Source organism: Eretmochelys imbricata, chromosome 4 (assembly GCF_965152235.1).
Source record: "Eretmochelys imbricata isolate rEreImb1 chromosome 4, rEreImb1.hap1, whole genome shotgun sequence".
NCBI classification, from domain to species: domain Eukaryota; kingdom Metazoa; phylum Chordata; order Testudines; family Cheloniidae; genus Eretmochelys; species Eretmochelys imbricata.
In genome coordinates this window covers 131171653-131193564 of record NC_135575.1, presented here as the reverse complement: position 1 = coordinate 131193564, position 21912 = coordinate 131171653, and the positions used below count along the sequence as shown (strand labels likewise).

The 21912-nt window shown below is 41.8% G+C and overlaps 1 protein-coding gene across 2 annotated transcripts in view; it reads left to right on the top strand.

The window, feature by feature from the left end:
- The window catches only part of ST3GAL5 (ST3 beta-galactoside alpha-2,3-sialyltransferase 5), a 33142-nt gene extending 27730 nt beyond the window's left edge, over positions 1-5412 (top strand). For both annotated transcript variants that reach the window (XM_077814679.1, XM_077814681.1), the window contains 2 exons: positions 1286-1444; positions 3797-5412. In XM_077814679.1, the coding sequence (XP_077670805.1) occupies positions 1286-1444; positions 3797-4060 (423 nt within the window). In that variant the 3' untranslated portion in view covers positions 4061-5412. The remainder of the gene's footprint in view (positions 1-1285; positions 1445-3796) is intronic.
- The last annotated feature ends 16500 nt before the right edge of the window (positions 5413-21912 follow it).

Below are 21912 nucleotides of genomic sequence, written 5' to 3'. Positions count from 1 at the left end.
AATACAAGTGACATTAATGAAGAAATTATCCTTAAATTATCGTTTGAATTTAAATAATGGTAATAACTCTAACAATCAATAATCATTCAGTGTGATAACAGGCAAACGTATTACATTTGTGGAACTTTGAGGAACTATCACTGTGTGATCCATTGGGCCCAAGCAATGTGTAATTTTATAGAACACCAGCACACCTTTCAGAAAAAATGGCACAATTTCTCATAGCAGCATTATGTTAACAACTATCGAATGCACCCTCTGATCTGAACTGGATATCTGACTGACTTTGGTGGCTCTAATGTCATTTTATGTGCTTAAAGCTGCATATAGTATATTCTAATAATGAAAAGTCCCTGTATTTTTGTAATATCAGAAGAGTAGTCACATTACAACAATAGATATAACAAATGTTTTTCATAGGGATTTGTTGGGAAAGAATGTGCCAATGTACAGAAAAGGTACCCTCTTCTTGAATTACTTTTCTCATTTGCTCACCATGACACAATTTATGGAGAGAAACATAAAATGAGCCTGATTCTGATCTTTCACCAGTTTAGCACCAGTGCATCTCTATTGACTTCTTTAGCATTCTGACGTATTCTGGCATGAGATCAGCATCGGGCATGCTAAGTCTCATTGCTCTTCTCTCCTTTCATTCTACTACACTTGTCTTTAAATGTACACTGTCTGCTAGAAATACAGTTAATTTGAAAATGTGAGTAAAATAGTTTCAGGTAGGGTGACCAGATGTCCTGATTTTATAGGGACAGTCCTGATTTTTGGGTCTTTTTCTTTTATAGGCTCCTATTACCCCCCACCCCGTCCCGATTTTTCACACTTGCTGTTTGGTCACCCTGGTTTTGTGTCCTACACCTGTTTGCAAGTCACTCAGCCAACTGTTGTGGAATTTTGTTCATGTTTTTCCTCTCTTTTCAAATGCTTTCTCTAGCGTGTTGCTGTCGGAAAGCCCAAATAGAGGCAATAGGGATGGGTGAGTGACTGTCCTCGGAAATGCAGTCACACGTTCAAAGTAAATGACCTAAACAGATAAAGAATTGCTCGCGCTCTCTCTCTCTCAACTTAAGTATTATTTGTTTAAAAGAATTCAGGCATTTGGGAATTATACATCAATGTCCTAGTAAGTCTTTTTCATAAATCATTTGTGATGAGATGTGGACAATCTCATGTTTTAATAGTATGGAGTTACATGCTATGCCCCAGTACCAACTTGTCATGTCAAGTATTTGTTTCCCTAGTTTTAACTGATTTTTTTTCTCCTCTTTAGCCACTATGGGTGCGACTATTTTTTTGGAAGCAGGTGGCTGAGAAAATTCCTGTAACACCAAAACAGTTTCGCATTTTAAATCCGATCATCGTTAAAGAGACTGCCTTGGATATACTACAGTACCCTGAGCCTCGATCTAAATTTTGGGGCTGGGATAAGGTAAGATACCTTTTTTGGGGGGGAGGTGCTGTATAGATACATTTAGCTCCTTAGAAATCTAATATGACAAGATCAAATAAAAAAGAGTTGGCCTTGTAGTCTCTTTGTGCAATTTCTCAGTCATTGTACAACATCGAAGTCTTCTCTTCTCAAACACTATTTGTATTTTCTTTAACATTCTCTGTTAAATATTTGTAGAGTAGTGGGGTTCAGCATTCTCATTAATTATAGAAAAAGTAAAAATCTAGTTTTAAAGTTAGGGGTTAGGCTTGTTTATGTTCACGTAAGGTGACCTGCTTGTGATTTTTTTTTTAAATAAATACCCCAAAGTTTTAAAAAGAAAGTACTTCTGTGAAATGCATTAAGGATGCAGGTCTTCTCAATACCATGTACAGTGGTAGGCCATGCACTGCATTTAAGCATTCAGAACTTAAGGCTTTTTGAATCATTTGTGTGTCCCTTTTTTGCTGAGGAGGATTTTGCCTACGAATATGTTTACACTACACTGTAAAAATAGGTGAGTTCTTCACTTGGGGTAGCTCACTTGGGTGAAAATAGCAGTTATTACAGCAATCAGTATGTAAGCACCTGGAGGATAGTAAGGTAATAAGAATGGATTTATCAAGAATACATCATGCCAAACCTTAATCTAATATCCTTCCTTTGCAGGATAACTTGCTTTGTGGATGTGGGGGAAGTTGTAGATGTGAGATGCCTTGATTTTTATCAAGGCTTTTGACACATGACATTCTCATAAGCAAACTAGGAAAATGTGGGCTAGATGAAATTACTATAGGATGGGTGCACAGCTCGTTGAAAGACTGTCCTCAGAGTAGCTATCAATAGTCAGCTGTAAAGCTGGAGTGGGAGCTATAGAACATAAGAATGGCCATACTGGGTCAGACCAAAGGTCCATCTAGCCCAATATCCTGTTTTCCGACAGTGGCAAATGCCAGGTACCCCAGAGGGAACGAACAGAACAGGTTATCATCAAGTGATCCATCCCCTGTTGCCCATTCCCAGCTTCTGGCAAACAGAAGCTATGGACACCATTCCTGCCTATCCTGGCTAATAGCCATTGATGGACCCTATCCTCCATGAATTTATCTAGTTCTTTTTTGAACCCTGTTATAGTCTTGGCCTTCACAACATCCTCTGGCAAAGAGTTCGGCAGGTGGACTGTGCGTTGTGTGAAGAAATACCTCCTTTTTTTTTTGTTTTAAACCTGCTGCCTATTAATTTCATTTGGTAACCCCTACTTCATAGACTCATAGAATATCAGGATTGGAAGGGACCGCAGCTGTGGATTCATGCTTCATTCATTAACTTCTGTTTCCTTTCATTGTTGATGCAGACAGGACCTAGTACTGTTCAATATTTTCACTGATGACTTGGATAATGGGGTGAAGAATGTGCTTCTAAAATTTGTGGGTGACACCATGATGGGAAGAGGTTGCTAGCACTTCAGAGGACAGGATTAGAATTCAGAAAGACCTTGACAAATTGGAAAAGTGGTCTAAGATCAATAAGATGAGATTCAATAAGACAAGTGCAAATTACTACTCCTAGGATGCAAAAAAAAAAAAAAATCTAATGCACAACTACAAAATGGGGAATAACTGGGTAGGTGGTAGAACTGCATAAAAAGATCTGAGGATTATCGTACAGTAGTTCTCAAATTGAGTTGACTCAACAGTCTGCAAATGTAATGCAGTGCTAAAAAGGCTAATATCATTCTGGGATGTCTTATATATGGATTGTAGTATGTCAGGTAATTGTCCCACTCTATTTAGCATTGGTGAGTACTCAACTCGAGTACTATGTTCAGTTCTGGTCACCGCACTGTAAGAAAGAGGTGGACAAATGGGTGAGAGTTCAGAATGGAGCAACAAAAATGATACAAAGTTTGGAAAATCTGATCTATGAGGAAAGGTTAAAAAGGGGGGGGGGCGTGTATAGTCTTGAGAAAAGAAGTCTTCAAACATGTTGTAAAGAGCTGTTTTAAAGAGGACCGTGATCTGTTGTTTTCCATGTCCATACAAAAAGTAGTTGACTTAAGTGGCAGCAAGGAAGATTTAGGTTAGATGTTAAAAAAAAATTTCTAACTATAAGGATAAATAAGTAGTAGAAGAGGCTTCCAAGGATGGTTTTGGTATCCCTGTCATTGGAGGTTTTTAAGAATAGGTTAGACAAACACAGCAGGGATGGTCTAGCTATACTTGGTCTTGCCTCAGTGCAGGGTGGTGGTCTACGTGACCTCTAGAGGTCTCTTCCACCCCTAGTTTCTAAGACTCTGTGAAAACTGATCAAGGAGAGAGATGTTGTATTGTAAATGTTTATTTTTCTTTTTAGAATGTTCCCACTATTGGGGTCACTGCAGTTGTTCTGGCCACACATTTATGTGATGAAGTGAGTTTAGCAGGATTTGGATATGACCTCCATCAACCCAACACACCTTTGCACTACTATGACAATCTCTGCATGGCTGTAATGGAAGGACAAACTATGCATAATGTGACAACTGAAACAAAATTCCTACAAAAACTGATCAAAGAAGGGATTGTGAAAGACCTCAGTGGAGGAATAGAGTGTGAATTCTGCAAAAAACCAAGCTAATGACTGGAACTGAGAGCACAGACTGGATTAGAGGTTCCTGCAGCCTTGCTAGCAATGACCCTTTCAGTGCTCTCATCCCACAAAGACTTGGAAGAATCTCTGTTCTTTGTATTTCTGTTGCTTTTTAATGTCAAGTTGAATTCGTTGTATTTTTTAATTTATTTTGAGTCCAGGTTTTTACCTTGCACACTTTTGTGGGTAATTATCAATACAGTTTTGAGTTTAGAGAGATTCATTTAAAATATGTCATGTTTTAAGCTGTCTGAAGGAAAACAGAAAATTTAAGGGTTTTATATGTGAAGGGCACTCACGAACCTAGGTGTGTTTTGCCTAATCTGGGGAGAGGAGAATTGTTCCCACTGAAGTGATGTTGCCTTTGTGGGTCCATTTGTCAGTAAATGAATCTTCTGTGCATACAAAGAAAAGAAAAGGTGTGTGTTTTCTAAGTGAATTTGCTTTGTTGCTTGCAGGTTCACTATTCTTTGTGGTAGATCATCCACTTGTGTAACCTTCAACAAATATTTAAACTAGTCCCTTTCTGTGCTGATACTTATTTTGGGGGTGGGGTGGGCAGGGAGCAGGAAAGGGCAAAACTGATGTGGCAGTGGAGCTGAACAGTAAGTTCATTCATGCCACATCTAGTCATGCCTGGTATTTAAATAATTGACGGATGTGAGTGCTTTAGGATTAGAATGCTGGCTAGTTAACCACTTGACACATTTGGACCTGACCATGTTATAACCAGATTTAGGCTACAGTAGATATCTACCTGAGCCTAAACTCTTCTCTTTCCCATTCCTGGCTCCCAAACACCTGGTCATAATATGGTTGGGTCACAAAGTTTAAACATCACTGTTACAGGAACAGCATCAACACGAATTCCAGTCCTTTTTGGGGAGGGAGGTAAAAAGTAGTGTTTGGGGGTACACCTGCCCTTTTGCTATTTTATAAAAATGTTTTTACTCCTTGCTGCTGTGTGAAAAACCCACAAATGAAATGGAAACTTACTGTGTAGTAGTCAGTGAAACTGACTACAAACAAATTGAAAGAACGGAAGTATTTGGTTTAATCTCCTTAGTGGTACAATAGGTATTAACTTGCAACAGTATTATGTAAAATAAAAATTCAGACTCAAATATAGTTTAAGTTGATAGTGGCCCTTTTATGGTGTGAATATGGTGTATGCTTCTTAATTGGGAGGGAGAGAGTGGAATTGTTTGCTTTGCAGACCACCAAATAAACTGGCAATTCTGTGTGCACAAATAACTTACGAAGAAGAAATTGCCTTCGAGGAAGTAGTATGATCTACTAGCACTGTACAATGTCTGCTAAGTGCAGATTGCTTTTAGAAATTTCTGTATAAATGTACTTTCTAATGATCGGAAATCAACGTAATTGAAAGCAAGCAGGACTGCATTTTTGTGAGCAAGTCTAAACTGTTTTGCAAATAACAGTTGTGGTTATTGGACTGCTTGCTTTTGCAAAATATTTTGCAAATGACACAGTTGTGGTTATTGGACTGCTTGCTTTTGAGTGCTGTCTGTTACTCAGAGCGAGTGAAAAATATTTTATTTGAACATGAAATCTTATCAGAAAGTTAATAGAAGTGAACAGGTGAAACATAATTATATGAATTACAGGAATCACTTTTGACTTTCCAGGTGATAAACCTTCCTATTAGTTCCTTATCATATGGTAAGATACACTAGGCATATTTTTAAAATTAGCATCAGGTTAAATTGCATCAAGAAAATAGGATGTGGGAATGGAATATAGTATTCATACTTGCCGTGAAGAGTAGGTCTAATGGATGATCGTGTATGAACGCAGAAGTTGCACTGGCTATGGTTGTAGAGAGACAATAACACAATGCCAGTTTACGAAGTGTAACACAAGATAGTGGCTATGAGCCTCATCTTTCCTAAGCACCCACATATCCCCTAAAGTGAATGATTAGAAATCACACTCTGTGTGTTCAGGGCTCCATTTGTGCAACAGCAATAATATTAACCTAACTTCCTCCTTGTAACAAACTAATTTTTGTAACAGCAATAAATTTCTAGTCCATGTTTTGTATGCTTTTAAGTATAGATAAAACTGTTTACTTGAAAATTACTGATATGTAAAGAGTTTTTACAGATAGTGTTTTGTTTAATATAACAGGTTGATTATTATCCCCTTATAGTTAAGATGAAAGCAAGCTACCTTAACTCCATTCAATATTACTGAAATATGAAAGGGTTTGGGAAAGTTCAAAATGTGCATATGGACAGTAATACACTGAAGTCTTTCAAAGTGCTGTTACCCAAAAGTTTTGTTGTACATTAACTGTTAGTTCACCAGGACTTCACACTGTTATGACTTAAGAATTTGAAAATGTGAACTTAATAGAATGAAAATATTATTAAAGCAATCAATAGTGTCCTTTGAGGTTTTCCATTTATCATCAGCTCTACAGATGCTTTAATGTGGGCTTAAACTGTAGTCCAGCCAACTTTGTCAGCTGTGATCAAACTTTTTTCTCTGTAGTAGTAAGTATTATGTAGAATACTCCTATGTGGACTTGACCATTCCTGAAACAGCAATGGAATTCAGGCTGTGAAAAGCAATAAACAGATGGAACCACTTTCTATTTATGTAGTTTCACAGGTCACAACATAGTCTGTCTTTTTCATTAAGAATTATATATAGCTAGGGAGTTCACTGATCCAGTTTAATAGTCGACATGAGATCGCAGGCAATCTAGAAAGAGGAGACCTTATGGAATAGTGCCTCATTTCTTTTCACTTACGCCTGATTAAGATTAATTTCATGAGAGTTATTCTTGGATCTCCCTGGTGTACGTGAGAATTGGTCCCCTACTCACAGCCAATGTGCTCTCCAGCTTCTTGAGGCTAATGTAGATGAGAATATATTTGTCTTCATTGGAGCACTGTCCTTTGTGTTCTAAATGTGTTTACATGTGTTTCACGTGTATTGAAATTTAAAGAATTTGTGAGTGAAGATAAAGTAACCTCACATTAGAATTTACCTTTTATAATAGCATTATAGGTGGGAGGAGGCACAGATGCATATTCAGAATCAGTGCAGTCTGTATGCTTTTTTCATTGTAACTGGATATGTCTTTACTTTGGTGTCTAGAACTTTGTTAATTTTTCAACTTTGAATGGTGGTGGGTTGTTACCTTGCAGCATCTGTCATCTGAAAAAGGCAAAACATGATATACATGATGATCTGTTCAATCTTAAAGTATTTAGACCTGTAATCTACTCTAAACTACTTTTTTAAAGAGGGCACTAGCTTGTCCATTTAAAAATATATTTTATTAAAAAAATCTTTAATTCTAAGTTTAGTTCATATTTGGGGGGTTATTTAGCAGATAGCAAAAGAGACAAACCTAGGAGCAGCTCAATTATTTTGGCTTGCAAGAGGTTGCTCATTCCAATTTGCTTTCACAGGTTTTCACAATTTTGTGTATGCAAAGTATGGATCTCATTGTTGTGTGTATGTACAGGAATCCTGCATGTAACCTGATTGGCTTGCCTCCAGATGAAAGCAATGTCAGCTTGGGATTTTTGTATGGTAGTGCAATTTATGATTAGTTTGTACAGTGCTATGAACATGTAAAATGCTAATGTATGTAAAATACAGGCAAATGGAGTAGTGTAAACATAGTGAGAATACTCTACAAAGCATTTAGTCTCCATGAAAGATCTGTAACCCAATGGTATTCAAATGGGATTGTGACCCACTCTTGAGGTACTTGGAGATGTATATAGACTGAATGTAGACCAACCTCATCTGCCAGTGGGTGCCGGGTGGTAACTTAGACTTTAGTGCGACAGCCTGCTCTTGAATAAGAGGTAACCAACTGACATAGAAAGGAGAGACCTGCACAGAAAAGAAGCATGAGGTGGCTTTTGTCACCAGGCCTTGTGTCTTTCAGCCAGGTGAGGCAGGGAGGTTGCTTGAAACCTGTGCTTCTTTCAGAGGTGACAACAGAGACCACACAGAGGTGGTCGGTAGCATCCTTTCTCTTTCCCACCAGCAGCAGGGATTTTTGCATGCACCTCTGGTTCCATAAGCAGTGGGATCTCTTCCTAAAGGCTGACTTTCCAGAACCTTACCCTTTTGCTCTCCTTTTACCAGAGAGTGACTCTCACTATCTTGGAGAGCATAAGCCTTGTTTTCTATGTAACTAAGGCTGTGCCTACGCAATGAAGTTTGATTGGCACAAGTAACATCTGTGAACAGCCACCAGGGTTCGTATGTGCACAGTTGGCTGTTGGCTGTGCATACGTACCGGGAGTGTTTGTGTTGATGTAAAGTTAGGAGCAACACAGGTAGCCCAGCATGCCTCATGCCACTGTCTGGCAAAATACCTTTTGTGATATTTTTGAGTGCTTTGTGGAATAGCCGTGATTTGTCTCAGGATTTCTTAAAGATAGGGGTCAAGTTCACACCATGCCACTTTCTTCATCCCATAATACTTTCCACATCTCATAATTTTTGCATTTTTTTTTGAAAACTCCCTCAGTTCCATGCAGTGCTTTGCCATCATTTCTCTGACAGAAGCTTGGACCCTCTTGAGCTCAACAGAATTCTCACGTGCTGACTGAATGCTGATGTGTATATAGTGGTGGTGGGGGAATGCCAGGTTGCTGCTGACATTGATGGAGCAGCACCACACGTGGCCAGACAAGCCAAAGAAGGGAAATTGAGCACTCAGAGAAAGGAAAAGCGAATGCTGACTCTACCTTTGTTTGATTACCTCTGGCTGAGCACAGGACTGTTCTGATGTGGGTTGTGTAACTGGATTGCCATACAACCCTTTTTAGAACTTGTTCCCTAACCTGTTATTTTCTAACACTGTACCGCTAAAGCAAAGAAGAGTCAATACCTTGGTCTTAACTTGCAGGTGGGCCAGGTGCCATTTTTAAATGGGAAACAAAGGTGGCTTGGTGGCGGGGAGGGAGGTGAGGTTTGAGGGAGAGGAAAAGCAAAAAACACATTTCAAGGAATAATGCATGTATGCACTTACCCAAGCTCCCTCACCCTTCACGAGCAGCCTCATCTCTGCTTTTTTAGAAGGGGAGCAATTTTAGCCTATTTCTTTACTGCATTATATTCCAGATAGAGGATCAAATTCAGGCCTGTTCTAATTTCCTGGACTGTAATGGAGATAAACCCGTGGTATAACAGGTCTGTAGCGTTGATGCATTGTTCCAAAGCCCAGGGCTGTTATGTTTCTTGCAGGCATGCTCAAAAGACATAGGACTGGAAGAGCGCTGCAAGGGTCATCAAGTCCATTGCCCTGCTACCACAGGTAACCCCATTTTATAATTGTGTTCCAGACTTCCACTCCTGATGGCTAAAAACCTAATTTCCAGCCTAAATTTAATAATTGTTACTTTATATCCATTGTGCCAACATTGCCCTTTAGCTTAAATAGCTTTTCTCCCTTGCTGCTGTTTACCTCCGATCTATTTACAGAGCGTACTCATACCCCCTGTTAGCCTATGTTTTTTGCTAGTCTGAACAAGCCAAGTTTTTAGTCTCCACTGATAGATATATTCTCCTTTATCTTGATCTTCCTAGTAGCACTTTCTTTATCTGTTCTGGTGTGAATTCATCATTCTTCAATGTGGGTGACCAGCATTGTAAATAGTATTCCAGATGAGGTCTTACCAGTGCTTTGTACAATGTCAAAGGGGAGAAAATCAAGTGGTCAAGAAAACAAACTTGAAGAAACTCTGGAGAGTTCACACTCTGTGTAACTGGGAAGACCATGGTTTTTCTCGCAGCTGAGACCCAGTCTGAGTGGAGGATGTGCTTCACAACTGCAGGATTTATTGGGAATCAAAAGTGAGTTCAAAGTACCACCTACTACCTGCACTGAATACTGCTGTTAAGAATTTTGTAATGTGGGCAGGGCTAATACCAATATCTCCATATAATGTAACTTGTCATTGTTATTTAAGTAGGGCTGGGGGCAAGAGAGGAAGTGGGCTACAGATCGGCATTGCAAAAACGGGATCAACAAATTCTTTCCTCACTTGCATAAAAGGCATGTGGCTATTACCTGCTGCTTTGGCCACTGTGCCCTGAAAAGTTCTATGAATGAACTGTTTGTACTTGTGCATTGCACTAGGAGACTCAAAGTGGAGAAAATGCAGTGCCAAGACTATGACATTATTTGGATTCATAGAGTTTAAGACCAGAAGGGACTATTTTGTAATCTTGTCTGATCTTCTGCGTGTTATAGGCCATTAAATTTCAACCAGTCACCCCTGTAACTGAACGCAGTAACTTGTTTGACTAAAGGATATCTTCAGAAAGGCATCCAGTCTTGATGTGCAGACATCGAGATGGAGAATCTACCACTTTCCTTGGCAATTTTGTTCCAATTGCTAATCACGGTAGTTTAGAAATTTGTGCTTAATTTCTTATTTGAATATGTCTGGCTTCAGCGTCCAGCCATTGGTTCTTGTTATGCCTTTTGTCTGGTAGATTAAAGAGCACTTCAGCACCTGGTATTTTCTCTGTGTGAAGGTACCTATATACTGTAATCAAGTCACCTCTGTCTTTTTGATCAACTAAAGAGATTGAGCTTTTTAAGTCTGTCACTGTAAAACATTTTCTCCAGCCCTTGAATAATTTTTGTGGCTTTTTCTGCACCCTTTCCAATTTTTCAGTATTCTTTTTAAAACAACACCAGAACTTCATGCAGTATTCAAGGATTGGTCTCACTGATAGCATATAAAATCCCCTCCTTATTCCTGCTCGCTACTTCCCTGTTTATACATTGTTTATGCTACAGCATTGCACTGGGAACTCATGTCCAGTTGCTTCTCCACTGTGACCCCCTATATCCTTTTCAGAGTCATGGCTTTCAAGGCTGCAGTTCCCTGTTCTGTAGATAGGTCCTGCATTCCTTGTTCCTAGACGTTTCATTTGCATTTGGCTGTATCAAAACCAGCTTTCTTTGAATGGACCAAGCTTACTATGCGATCAAGATTGCTATGCATGACTGCCCTGCCCTCATCATTTACCATTCCAGAAATCTTGGTCATCCCCAAATACTATCAGCGGTGATTTTATATTTACTTCCAGATCATTGATGAAAATGTTTAATAGTGTCAAGCCTAGTATCAATGCATTCGGAACTCCATTAGAAACGTCCTCCTTCAGTGAAGATTCCTCGTTGACAACTACTTTTTGAGATCTATCAGTGAGCCAGCTCTTAATCCATTTAACATGTGCTTTGTAGTTATTGTTTAGTGCCACTTTTTAAATCTGAATGTGGCATGGTACAAAGTCAAAGGCCTAACATAAATCGAAGTATGTTATCTCTGTGCAGGTACCTTAATCAAATTTGTAATCTCATCAGAGTAAAACCAGGTTTGTTTGACAAGGTCTGTTTTCAATAAAATGTTGAATTGACATTAACTGTATTTCTATGCTTTAATTATTTTATCAGTTGAAGCACGTGTATGTGGGTGTGTAGTCTTATATTACTGGTTGGGACTGTCTTTTGTTTGCTCATATTGAATGATATCAGGCCATGTGAAGGCCAAAAAAGTATAACAAGGTCCATCAATGGCTATTAGCCAAGATGGTCAGGGCTTCAAGCCCATGCTCTGGGTATGCCTAAACTTCTGACTGCCAGAAACTGGGACTGAACAAGAAGGGATGGATCACTTGAAAATTGGCCTGTTCTGCCCATTCCGTCTGAAGCATCAGGCACTGGCCACTGTTGGAAGACAGCATATTGAGCTAGATGAACCATTAGTCTGTCCCAGTATGGCCATTCTTATATTCTTTAAATCATTGGTCCCTAGGCAATCAACATCTTCATGTGCAGTGACCAATTCATAAGGTCCAAAATAGTTACATCATCTTGGTTGCAATACCATTTGTGTTAGAAAATTATCTATAATTTTTTGGAAACTTTAATGAACGTGTCCACCATATATGCATATCTCCTCTTTCACTACTATTTCTCCAACACTTATTCCCATTCAATCCATCCATCCATACTAAATATGAGGTGCCACAGAAACAGTATCTTAAAGAAATTTTCTTTTATTGTAGTAGAGATTGAGGTTTCTGGTCCTCTTTTTCCAGATCAAAGTCTATTCCTCTGTAGTAATTTGTCTATCCAAATTCCTTTACACCTGTCACATATGTGTACCACTTTATTAGAAAAGTATCTGCAAAGATTGTTTCCTAATTGACAAGAAGCCATCACTTCGATAAAAGTTAGCTTTCTGAATAAAAAAACTTTCCTAGAAAAGTTGAGAAACCTAGTGCCTAACTTGAAGGTACTGGTACCATGGGAGAGTGGGCCCACTGAAATTAGTTTTGATTTTTAAAATAAGTTAGAAAAGTTTCTTTGGTGAACAGTTGGCCAGCCATATGTATTCCGTGGCTATCCCAGTCTTTAAAAACTCTCTGATTTGTGACTTGGGTATTATTTGTAATGGGTGTCATTGATGAAGGAAAAGAACTAAAGAGCTGCTTTCCCCTGTCCTCCCCACCAAGTAGTTCTATCCTGTAGCCTTTGCTAAGTGATGTGTGTAAATTTCCAGAGGGCATGTTTTTTAGTAGTCCATGGTAACCTAGTAATTGTGACGATTTGGGGCCCTTTTGGGTGTCACCTGATGTGCTGAGATACCATCGAGTCGGCCTGTTATGCCAGACTGGCTCCTTTTTACCTGGCCTTGCTGGGTTAGGCTCACAAGCCTCTTCCAGTCAAGCACACAGGCAGGGCCACACCCAGCTGCACAGAGAGACAGAGATCCACTCAGGAAAGATTCAGCCTTAAGGGCTTGCCCCAACACTCTGGTGCCCACTCCCTCTAGAGGGGTACAAACCCAAAGGTTTTATGAAATTCGCCTCCTCCCTCAACATGGAGGGAGATATGCACAACTTCTCTTACTGCCCACTTAGAAATTACAGAAACTGTGTTTAACTAATAAACAAAACAAATGGTATTAACTACAAAAGGTTAATTTTAGGTGAATATAAGAGATTCTTGCATCCAGGTCTTTTTCAGTGTCTCTTAGGGTGGGGAGGCTGAAGAGCACCTTGATGATGTCACTCCCCTGCCTTATATAGCTGTTGTGTAAGGCGGGAACGCTTTGTCTCCTCATGGAAAACCACTGGCATTCCAAAAGGGGATGAGGGGTATCCAGGACCAGGTGACTCAGACCCCGGTCTTTGCATGGCTGTGGCAGCCATTGCTCCAGTACCAGGTGACTCAGACCCCGGTCTTTGCATGGCTGTGGCAGCCATTGCTCGTAGGCTGTCTCCAGCAGTCTCAGGAAGACTAAGCTCTTTCACAGTCCATTGTCTCTGCTAATGGCCCATTAGTCCTGTCTGGCTTTTCCATTGTTGTACCTGAAGGGCTGGCTGGGGTTGACACCCAAAGTAACACATTTGAAATACAGACACATAGTTATTTTTCCTAACTTCAGATACAGAAATGATACAGGCATACAAACTGGATAATCACATTGAGTAAATCATAACCTTTCCAAAGATACTTTTACAAGACTCATTTTGCATAAAGTACATCTCAGTTATGTCATATTGATGTCATAAGCATATTTTCATAAAGAATATGGAGTGAAATGTCACAGTAATATTTACATTGCAACAGTTTTCTTGTTCAATAATGACTCAGTATATGGCGAGATTAGAGCACCCCCACTCTGCCGGCCGGCTTGCTAGTACCATATAGTATTTGGAAAAGCTAGACTACCCAGGTTTAATGCACTCTTATTCCATATAAATTTCAACAACATTCTCTGTATTCCTGCTAGAGTTTTATGTGGGATAATTAGAGGAATATTTTAAAACAAAAAAAAATGTCCTTGGTAAAATGTTAATTTGATTGTGGCTGTTCTTCCGTACCAAGAAATTGCATACTTCCCTCAGCACTCCGAATCTTGTTTGCTGAAGTAGTGGTTTAATATTTAAATCATACAACTTTTCTAGGTTGTTTTGAGACCTGAATTGGCTGCCCATTAGTAACTAAATGTTTTCTATAAGTATGACTTCTCAGAGTCTGGTAAATGTATAGCTACCATTTTAGTTTTGGCATAATTTATTTTAAAGCCAGATGCTTTTGTGAAATAATGGATTTCTTTAGATACTAATTTCAGGGAAATATTCAGATTAGCTAAAAATATCACATAATGTACACATATAAAGCTATTTTTAATGTATTACTGCAACTTTTATTCCTGCGATGCTGTGCTGTGAAGATCATATCCACAGTTCCATGACTTGTTCAGAAACCACTCTGTGACTCCAGTAAAATTTCTTCTGACAGGTATAGAAGGTGGGTTGCAAGGATCCGCACCAGAACTTTGCCTGCAATGGCTAGGAGGGAGATACCATGATAATTTCCACAATCCACTTTATCCCCTTTCTTGGGTGACAATCAGGGCATCCCTCAATTCACTGGGTATCTCCTCCTTTATCCAGCTTTTAAAGATAAGCAGGTAAAGCTGCTGAATTAGCTCTGGTCCACTGTCTTTAAAGATTTCAGCGGGGATCCCATCTAGACCTGCTGCCTTGTTGTTCTTCATCTGCTTGGTGGCATTGTGTACCTCATACAAATTGGAGGGTCTCCGAGCTTGTCCCTAAATTGTTGTTGAGGGATTTGCTCAAGGACTTCATCTGCAACCACAGAATTATGGTTAAGGAGACCTTCAAAATGTTCTTTCCAGCAAGAATTGATAGCTTTGTTGTCCTTCAGAAGTGTAGTTCCGTCCTTAGAGTGAAGAGGATTCATACCATGACAAATTGGCCCATAAATAGCCTTGATGGCACTAAAGAAACCACATGTATTGTGGATGTCCACGAGATGTTGGAGTTCTTGCACTTTCTCAGTCCACCATTTGTTCTTGAGTTCTCTGGTTTTACGTTGGACTTCTGCCCTCACCTTGGCATGGGCTTCTCTCTTTATATTACAATTTATGTTGTTCTGCCAAGCACGGAATGACATTCTCTTCTCACTGGTGAGTTGCTCCATTTCAGCATCATTCTTGTCAAATCAGTCCTGATGTTTTCTGGTTTGGTAGCCTATAGTTTCCTCACAGGCACTGACAATTACTGCTTTCAACTGGCTCCAGTGTTCCTCAATTTCTTCCAGAAACTCTGATGGGAGCTTTTCTTCTAAGACTGCTTGCCTCATTCCATTGCAGGGAAGATTTCGGCATGTGTCTTGCACAATACACTCTCCACCACCACCAGTAACATTTTCTCAGAGTATCACTACAGATTCCACCCAGGGTGCGGATCCGCGGATATGATTTTTGCTGCTTGTCAAATACAAGCTAAGTGCCGGGAACAAAACTGTGGCCTCTGTATGGTGTCTGTAGATCTGACAAAGGCCTTCGACACTGTTAGTCAAGAGGGTCTCTGGTGGATCTTGCACAAAGTTGGGTGCTTGCACAAATTCATCACCGTCATACCCTTATTCCCTGTCGGCAGGCTGGCTACAGTGCTGGGAAATGGTGCTTCATCTTTGTCACAAATGGCCATGAAGCTGTGCTGTATGCTTGCACCTACATCATGTGCCATTCTTTCTGGTGCTATGCTGCGAGATCCTTGAAGACTGTGACCAGAGTGTTTACAAGCAATGCAACATAGATGGCAGCATCTTCAATCTCCGTGCCTGTGTGTGTCACTAAAGTGATTGACTCTCTTGTCAGAGAGTTCCTCTTCACTGATTGTGCAATTGTAGCACATACTCTTGAAGACATGTGGCTCTAATCGACTGCTTTTCCAGATCTGCAAAGCAATTTGGGCTCTCTATCAGCCTCAGGGAAACTGAGGTGCTTTACAAGCCTGCTCCAGGAACAATGTATTCTGCCACCGAAATTGCAGTCAATGAGATGCTGCTTAATGCAGTAGAAAAAGTTTGCTATCCTGGCAGCACTTGATCTAATAATGCCATGATCAATGATGAAATCACACAGCACATTTCTAAAGCCAGTTCTGCTGGGCAACCAGGGTTAATATCAATCATGCAATTGTGTTAAGCACTCTTCTCTATGGTGTGAAACATGGACACTCTGTAATAGGAACTTGAAGCAACTTTCCTAGAGCATTTTCACATGCACTGTCTGCATCTCGTCTGTAACATCCAGTAGTCGGACACGATACCAAAAATAAAGTCTTAGACCAGTGCTGCACGACTAGGATTGAACACTAATCATACAGGTGCAACTTCGCTGGGCTAGTCGTCTCGTATGTATGTTTGATACCCTACTCCCCAAGCGGGGGCAACGGAAATGATATAAGGACACTCTCAATACTCATCTAAAAGCTGGCCAAGTCGACCCGAACATATGGGAAATTGCTGCTGCTGGAGGATTAGGATAGCAGCAGACCTGTTGGTCAGCAGTTAAAGCCATCAAGAATAGCAGAGCAGAAAAAGCCAAGGAGAAGACTCAGCAAAGAAAGCAGGATCTGGCAAAAACGTGGTCACGTCTGCCAGATGTGTGGATGCATTTGTAGATCCCTCATTGGGTTACATTCACAAATTGCCTTTTTGGGTTTGTTTTTGGTTGGCCTTCTTCCTATGCCAGGATAGAGGGGAGCGGGCAAAGAGGAGTCGGGATCTGGGGACCAAAAGGGCCTCTATCAGAGAGCTCCAGACCAGGGCCAATGGGAAGTAGCCAGCGTGCCAAATCAGTCTGATTGACCAAGGAGCCCCTTCTCAGGTCTCAGCTTCTGTGGGTATGTCTACACAGCAACTAGACACCCGCAGCTGTCCCATGCCAGCTGACTTAGGCTTGCCAGGCTTGGGCTGCAGGGCTATTGCATTGCTGTACAGACTTCTGGGTTCGGGCTGCAGCCTGGTCTCTGGGACCCTGTGAGGGTCCCAGATCTCTGGCTGCAACCCGAACCACAATGTCTACATTGCAATTAAAGAGCCCCATAAGCCCAAGTCAGTGTGTGTCTAACTGCGGTGTACACTTACCTTTAGTGACCTTTTGAACCAGGGTCTCTGTTATAGGGGAAGATTTGGGGCTTGTGCAAAAGGGGGGTCTAGATACTGCTGCGACAAATTGTCAAATTCTGAGTGACAGACAAGGTGCTGGGGCGGGGCATTGTCCTCATCACACACCTCTTTTGGAATTATCAATCCAAAGAGCCAAGTTTTACCATTGCACAGATGAGACTGTTACCTTTCAATGTGGGTTTTTTTTGTTTTGGGGTTTTTTTGGTATGAATACATATAGAGTAAGTATTTCAGTATGTTTTTTCATCTGGGTGTAGGAAGTAGTATAAAGATTCCTTTCATATATTTTGAAACCTGCTAACAGGTTCTCTCCCATTTTTAAGCTGTTCCTGGGAAAGATCATTCTTTGGTTTGATTTGGTGTTTTTGTACGTGCCCTTTTTTAGCAGTTTAGTTCAAGATAAAAGCTACTACCCCAGTTAAGCGTATGTTAACTATTGGGAATGTAGCTAGAAACTGGGTGAGAGCAGTCCACCTCTCAAGTGGATCTGACATGGGTAAAAGGAGCAACTGGGGAGGAGAAACCATGATGACAGGGTGAGGCGATTTGGAAACTCCTTTGCCATAGTTTCCAGTGTTCAGATTCAGTCCTGAGGTCTCATGAGCAACTGTGACATCCCTCAATAGGGAGGGTAATTGGATTGCAGCCTAAACTCAATCTCAGAGTGTCGTGAGGATCCAGTAGGCAAGACCCAAATCCATGTTAACTGTTACTTATCAGCCTATTATCTTCCAAGTGCTTACAAACTGATTGCTTAATAATTTGTTTCAGTGCTCTTCCAGTTATAGGCAGACTGGTCTATAATTCCCTGGGTCCCCTTTGTTTCCCTTTTTAAAGTTAGGTACTATGTTTGACTTTCTCCAGCCATCTGGGACCTCACCCATCCTACATGAATTCTCAACAATAATCACTGATGGTTCTGAGTTTGCTTCACCCTAGTTCCTTAAGTACCCTATGGTGAATTTCGTCAGGCCCTGCCAACTGGAATACATCTAACTTATCTCAATATTCTTTAACCTGTTCTTTCCCTATCCTGGCTTGTATTCCTTCTCCCTTGTTGTTAATATTAATCGTGTTAAGTATCTAATTGCCATTAACCTTTTTAGTGAAGACTGAAGCAAAATAGCCATTAAACACCTCAGCCTTCTTGATATCTGTCTACGCTTTCCTTCATCTTTCTCTTGCTTTTAATATATTTATAAAATCTCTTTTTATTGCCTTTTATGTCCCTTGATAGGTGTTAACTCCTTTTGTGCCTTAGCCTTTCTAATTTTGTCCTGAACATGTTTCAACATGAAAAAGTTTTTCAGAAATGTACCATCTATTAAACAAACCCAAAACCTCATGACAAAAAAGACAAGTCTGAACGTGTTGAAACATGTTTGGGCTTTTCTGGACGTGCCGGCCTGTTTTAGGAGGTAAATTTCTGAAATGAAGCTACACAACAATTTTGTGGAGCACGTAAGCATTACTACTGCCTTTACAGACTATATTTTCCTATACTGGTTTGCTTGGTGGGGGCTGTGCTTTGAAAGGCTTTGCCCAAGAAGGGGTTGTATAGCTGTTTATTGATCTGTTTGTATGATACTGGGGGACTCCATCAAAACACACTACCTACAATCATTTGCAACTGACATTTATTTAAACCACGTGCTTTTATTTTATTTTTTCAACATAACCCATTCTGTTCCCAAACCACTTCTAACTTAGGATTTTAGCTCAACAGGATTTTGTAATTTTCTGAATGAAGAAGCCATTCAACATTCCCCATTTATCTGTTAGTTTGATTATTTCATCTCATATTTTATCTGGGTCCTCTGCCTCTGCCCCTTGAGTTGAATGCTCCTGGGTTAAACGGAGGCACTGCAGGGCATATCCCAATATGATCATATTTAAAACACTCTTGATGCACAAATTACCACTAATTTCTTTTTTTTTTTACACTTCACTTAATTTACGGTCTAGTTCACACAGTCTTGACTTCTCTGCCCGGGGGCATGAAGGATGCACCTTGGGAAGTCCTCAAATTGTTTCTCTCTCAGGTAAGGCTTGATGATTCTGCTCATATCAGCCGCGGATGGCAAAAAGGAGGAGCTGCCGCCGAATTGCTGGCGGGACAGAGGAGCTGCCGCCGAATTGCCGCCGTGGCAGAAAAACTGCCACCCCTTTCTAACTGCCGCCCCAAGCACCTGCTTGGAACGCTGGTGCCTGGAGCCGGCCCTGGTGCCACACCATTACAGCATCATAAAAATCATCATATTATAATGGCCCTGTAGTGAGGCGGTGTGGCTCCTTGCCGCCCCGGAGAGGGACGAGCCCATCCGGAGACCTGGGTGGGCAGAGCTAGGGAGCTCTGAGCCCGCCCCTCAGAAGTTCAGGGGGCGACCCGGAAGTATAAAGGCTCACTCTCAGAGCTCACTGGAGGGCCAGACGCCGGGGAAGCCAGATGCCTACAGCCTAGCCCACGACTGGGAAGCCCCTGCAGCCCAAGGTGCACGCCAGGACTGGCCCAATCTGCCCTGTGCCTGCTACCCGGCGAAGTTGCCGGACCTGCCCTGTGCCCGCTACCCCAAGGAACCCATGGTGCTGGCCCCCCCGGAGGACACCACTGGGACTCGGGAACCACAAGAGGGGGAGTCAGGAAGTAGCCTGGGGGCAGCCGACCCTAGTCTGGCTGTAGCATTGCCAGAGCCCATGTCAGTGTGTTGCGGCCAGGATCCCCACTGACACAGCAGCGGATCGTTTGCCACTGCTAGGGCCCCGGGCTGGGACTCAGTGGAGTGGGAGGGCCTGCGTCCCCCTGCCACCCAATTGGCGGGTGGCAGTCTCCCCCTCTCCCAGACCGTTTGGAGGCCTGGGCTCACTATTGTTTGTACTGTCACTGCTTAGCCCGGCCTGAGCTCCTGACGCATTATTGCCCCACCCTGACCTAGGGCCCCGGCATAACTGTACTTATTTTCTGCTTCCACAAGAGCCGCCAGGGAAGACTCCCAGGGCTGAACTAATTCCCCAAACCTCAGCTGGGTGTAGTGAGCTGGTGTGGCTCCCCGCTGCCCCAGAGAGGGTCGAGCCCTGGCTAGCCCCTTTTCAGGTCCTCATCATCTTTGTTCTGGAATTGAGCTGAAACTCTACGAATTTGAGGCATAAACACATCTGATATTCATACGACACTTTCTCATTCCTTCCTTTTCTCAAACTCGGAACAAAAAATGACCAAACAAAATGGTTTTCAGTTGAAATGTAAAATTGCACAGCAGGCATTGCTCTACAACCCAGCCTGGGGCAGAAGCTGCTACCCCTTGCAGGTTAAGTGATCTCCTCTCATCTGACTCTTATTCTCCATCCTTCCCGACCTCTGTGCTGCTTTTCATGCTGTCAACCATGACAGCCATCCCAATGTCCTGCGACCATTTGCTGGCGTCTTAGAGAACTGGCCGCCTTGGTTTTGCTCCCATCTGTCAGAGTCGTCTTTTTTTGCAGCAGAGAGAGAGGCTGGTCTGCTGGATAGGGAGCTAGCCCCGAGAGACCTGGGTTCTACTCCCCACCATGGATTTCCTGTATGACCTGAGGCCAGTGCCTTAAGGACAGAGTTTCAAAACCTTTTAGGCACCCAAAGATGCAGCTAGGCATCTAGTGGGCTTTACAAAGCACCTAAACTTCTAAGCGCTTTAGAAAATCCTTTCTAACCAAACAAAACGCGAATACCCTTGCCCTGCCCGTTCTCAGAGGCCCTGCCCCGCTCACTTCATTCCCCCTCCCTCTGTCACTCACTCTCTCCCACCCTCACTCACTCACTCATTTTCAACAGGCTGGGGAGGGGCCCTTTTCAACAAGGTGTTCCGGTTGAAAACTGGACACCTGGCAACCCCAGGTGCCTAAATACCTTTGAAAATTTGGCTGTTAGTCTCTCTGTGCCTCAGTGCCCCATCTGTACAATGGGGATAACAGCACTGCTCTACCTCACTGAGGGGCTGTGAGAAGAAATAGGTTGGACCTTGTGAGAGGATCAGCTACCATGGTGATGGGGCCACAAGAGTACCACAGGTAGAGTGGGATCTTCTCTATACCACGGCTAGTCCTTCCCTTGGTTTTGTCCCCTTCTTTTCACCTTCACCCCCAAATCTCCCTGTTTTCGGAATGTAACCTTGGCTCAGAGGTCTGAGCTGTATTTTTTCTGAGTTCCTGGTGTTCTCTCTAAAACAACCCTTGCTTCCTCCCTCCCAGGAATCTTTGTTTTACAGGCTAGACTTCCAGATCCAGATCCAATGCAGTGCAACCCTTTCTTATCTTAATCACCCTGCCTTTGTCTGTAAACAAAACACTGACTCCCTACCCCAGGGGCACCTGTCCTCTTCAGAACTTACATTTCACACTAATGCGGTAGTTAAGACCTTCATTTGGGAGCTTGCACACCTCCTATATGAAACTCAGGGGGAGGCTTCTGCCCTCCCTAAATGGCACCCTTGGGAACTGAGACACAGAGTACAGTAAGTGACTTACTCAAGGTTACACGGAAGTCTGTGGCTAAGCAAGGAATTGAACCCAGGTCCCTTGAGTCCTATTTTAGTGTGCTATCCACCAGCCCATTCTCCCTACTCTACTTTGAGAATATAAATATTTGCAATGTTAATCCAATGTTGCTCACAAAAATATGTACATGAATTCAACATATTGGGCAAAACAGGAAGGCCAATGCAGTGCAGCAAGTGACTAGATGAGGTATTCATGAGACTTTTGAGTCTGAAACATAGGTTTTTAGGCTTTCATTGGATGAACTGCTGCTGAAATTGATGCAAACTGCCAAGGATGC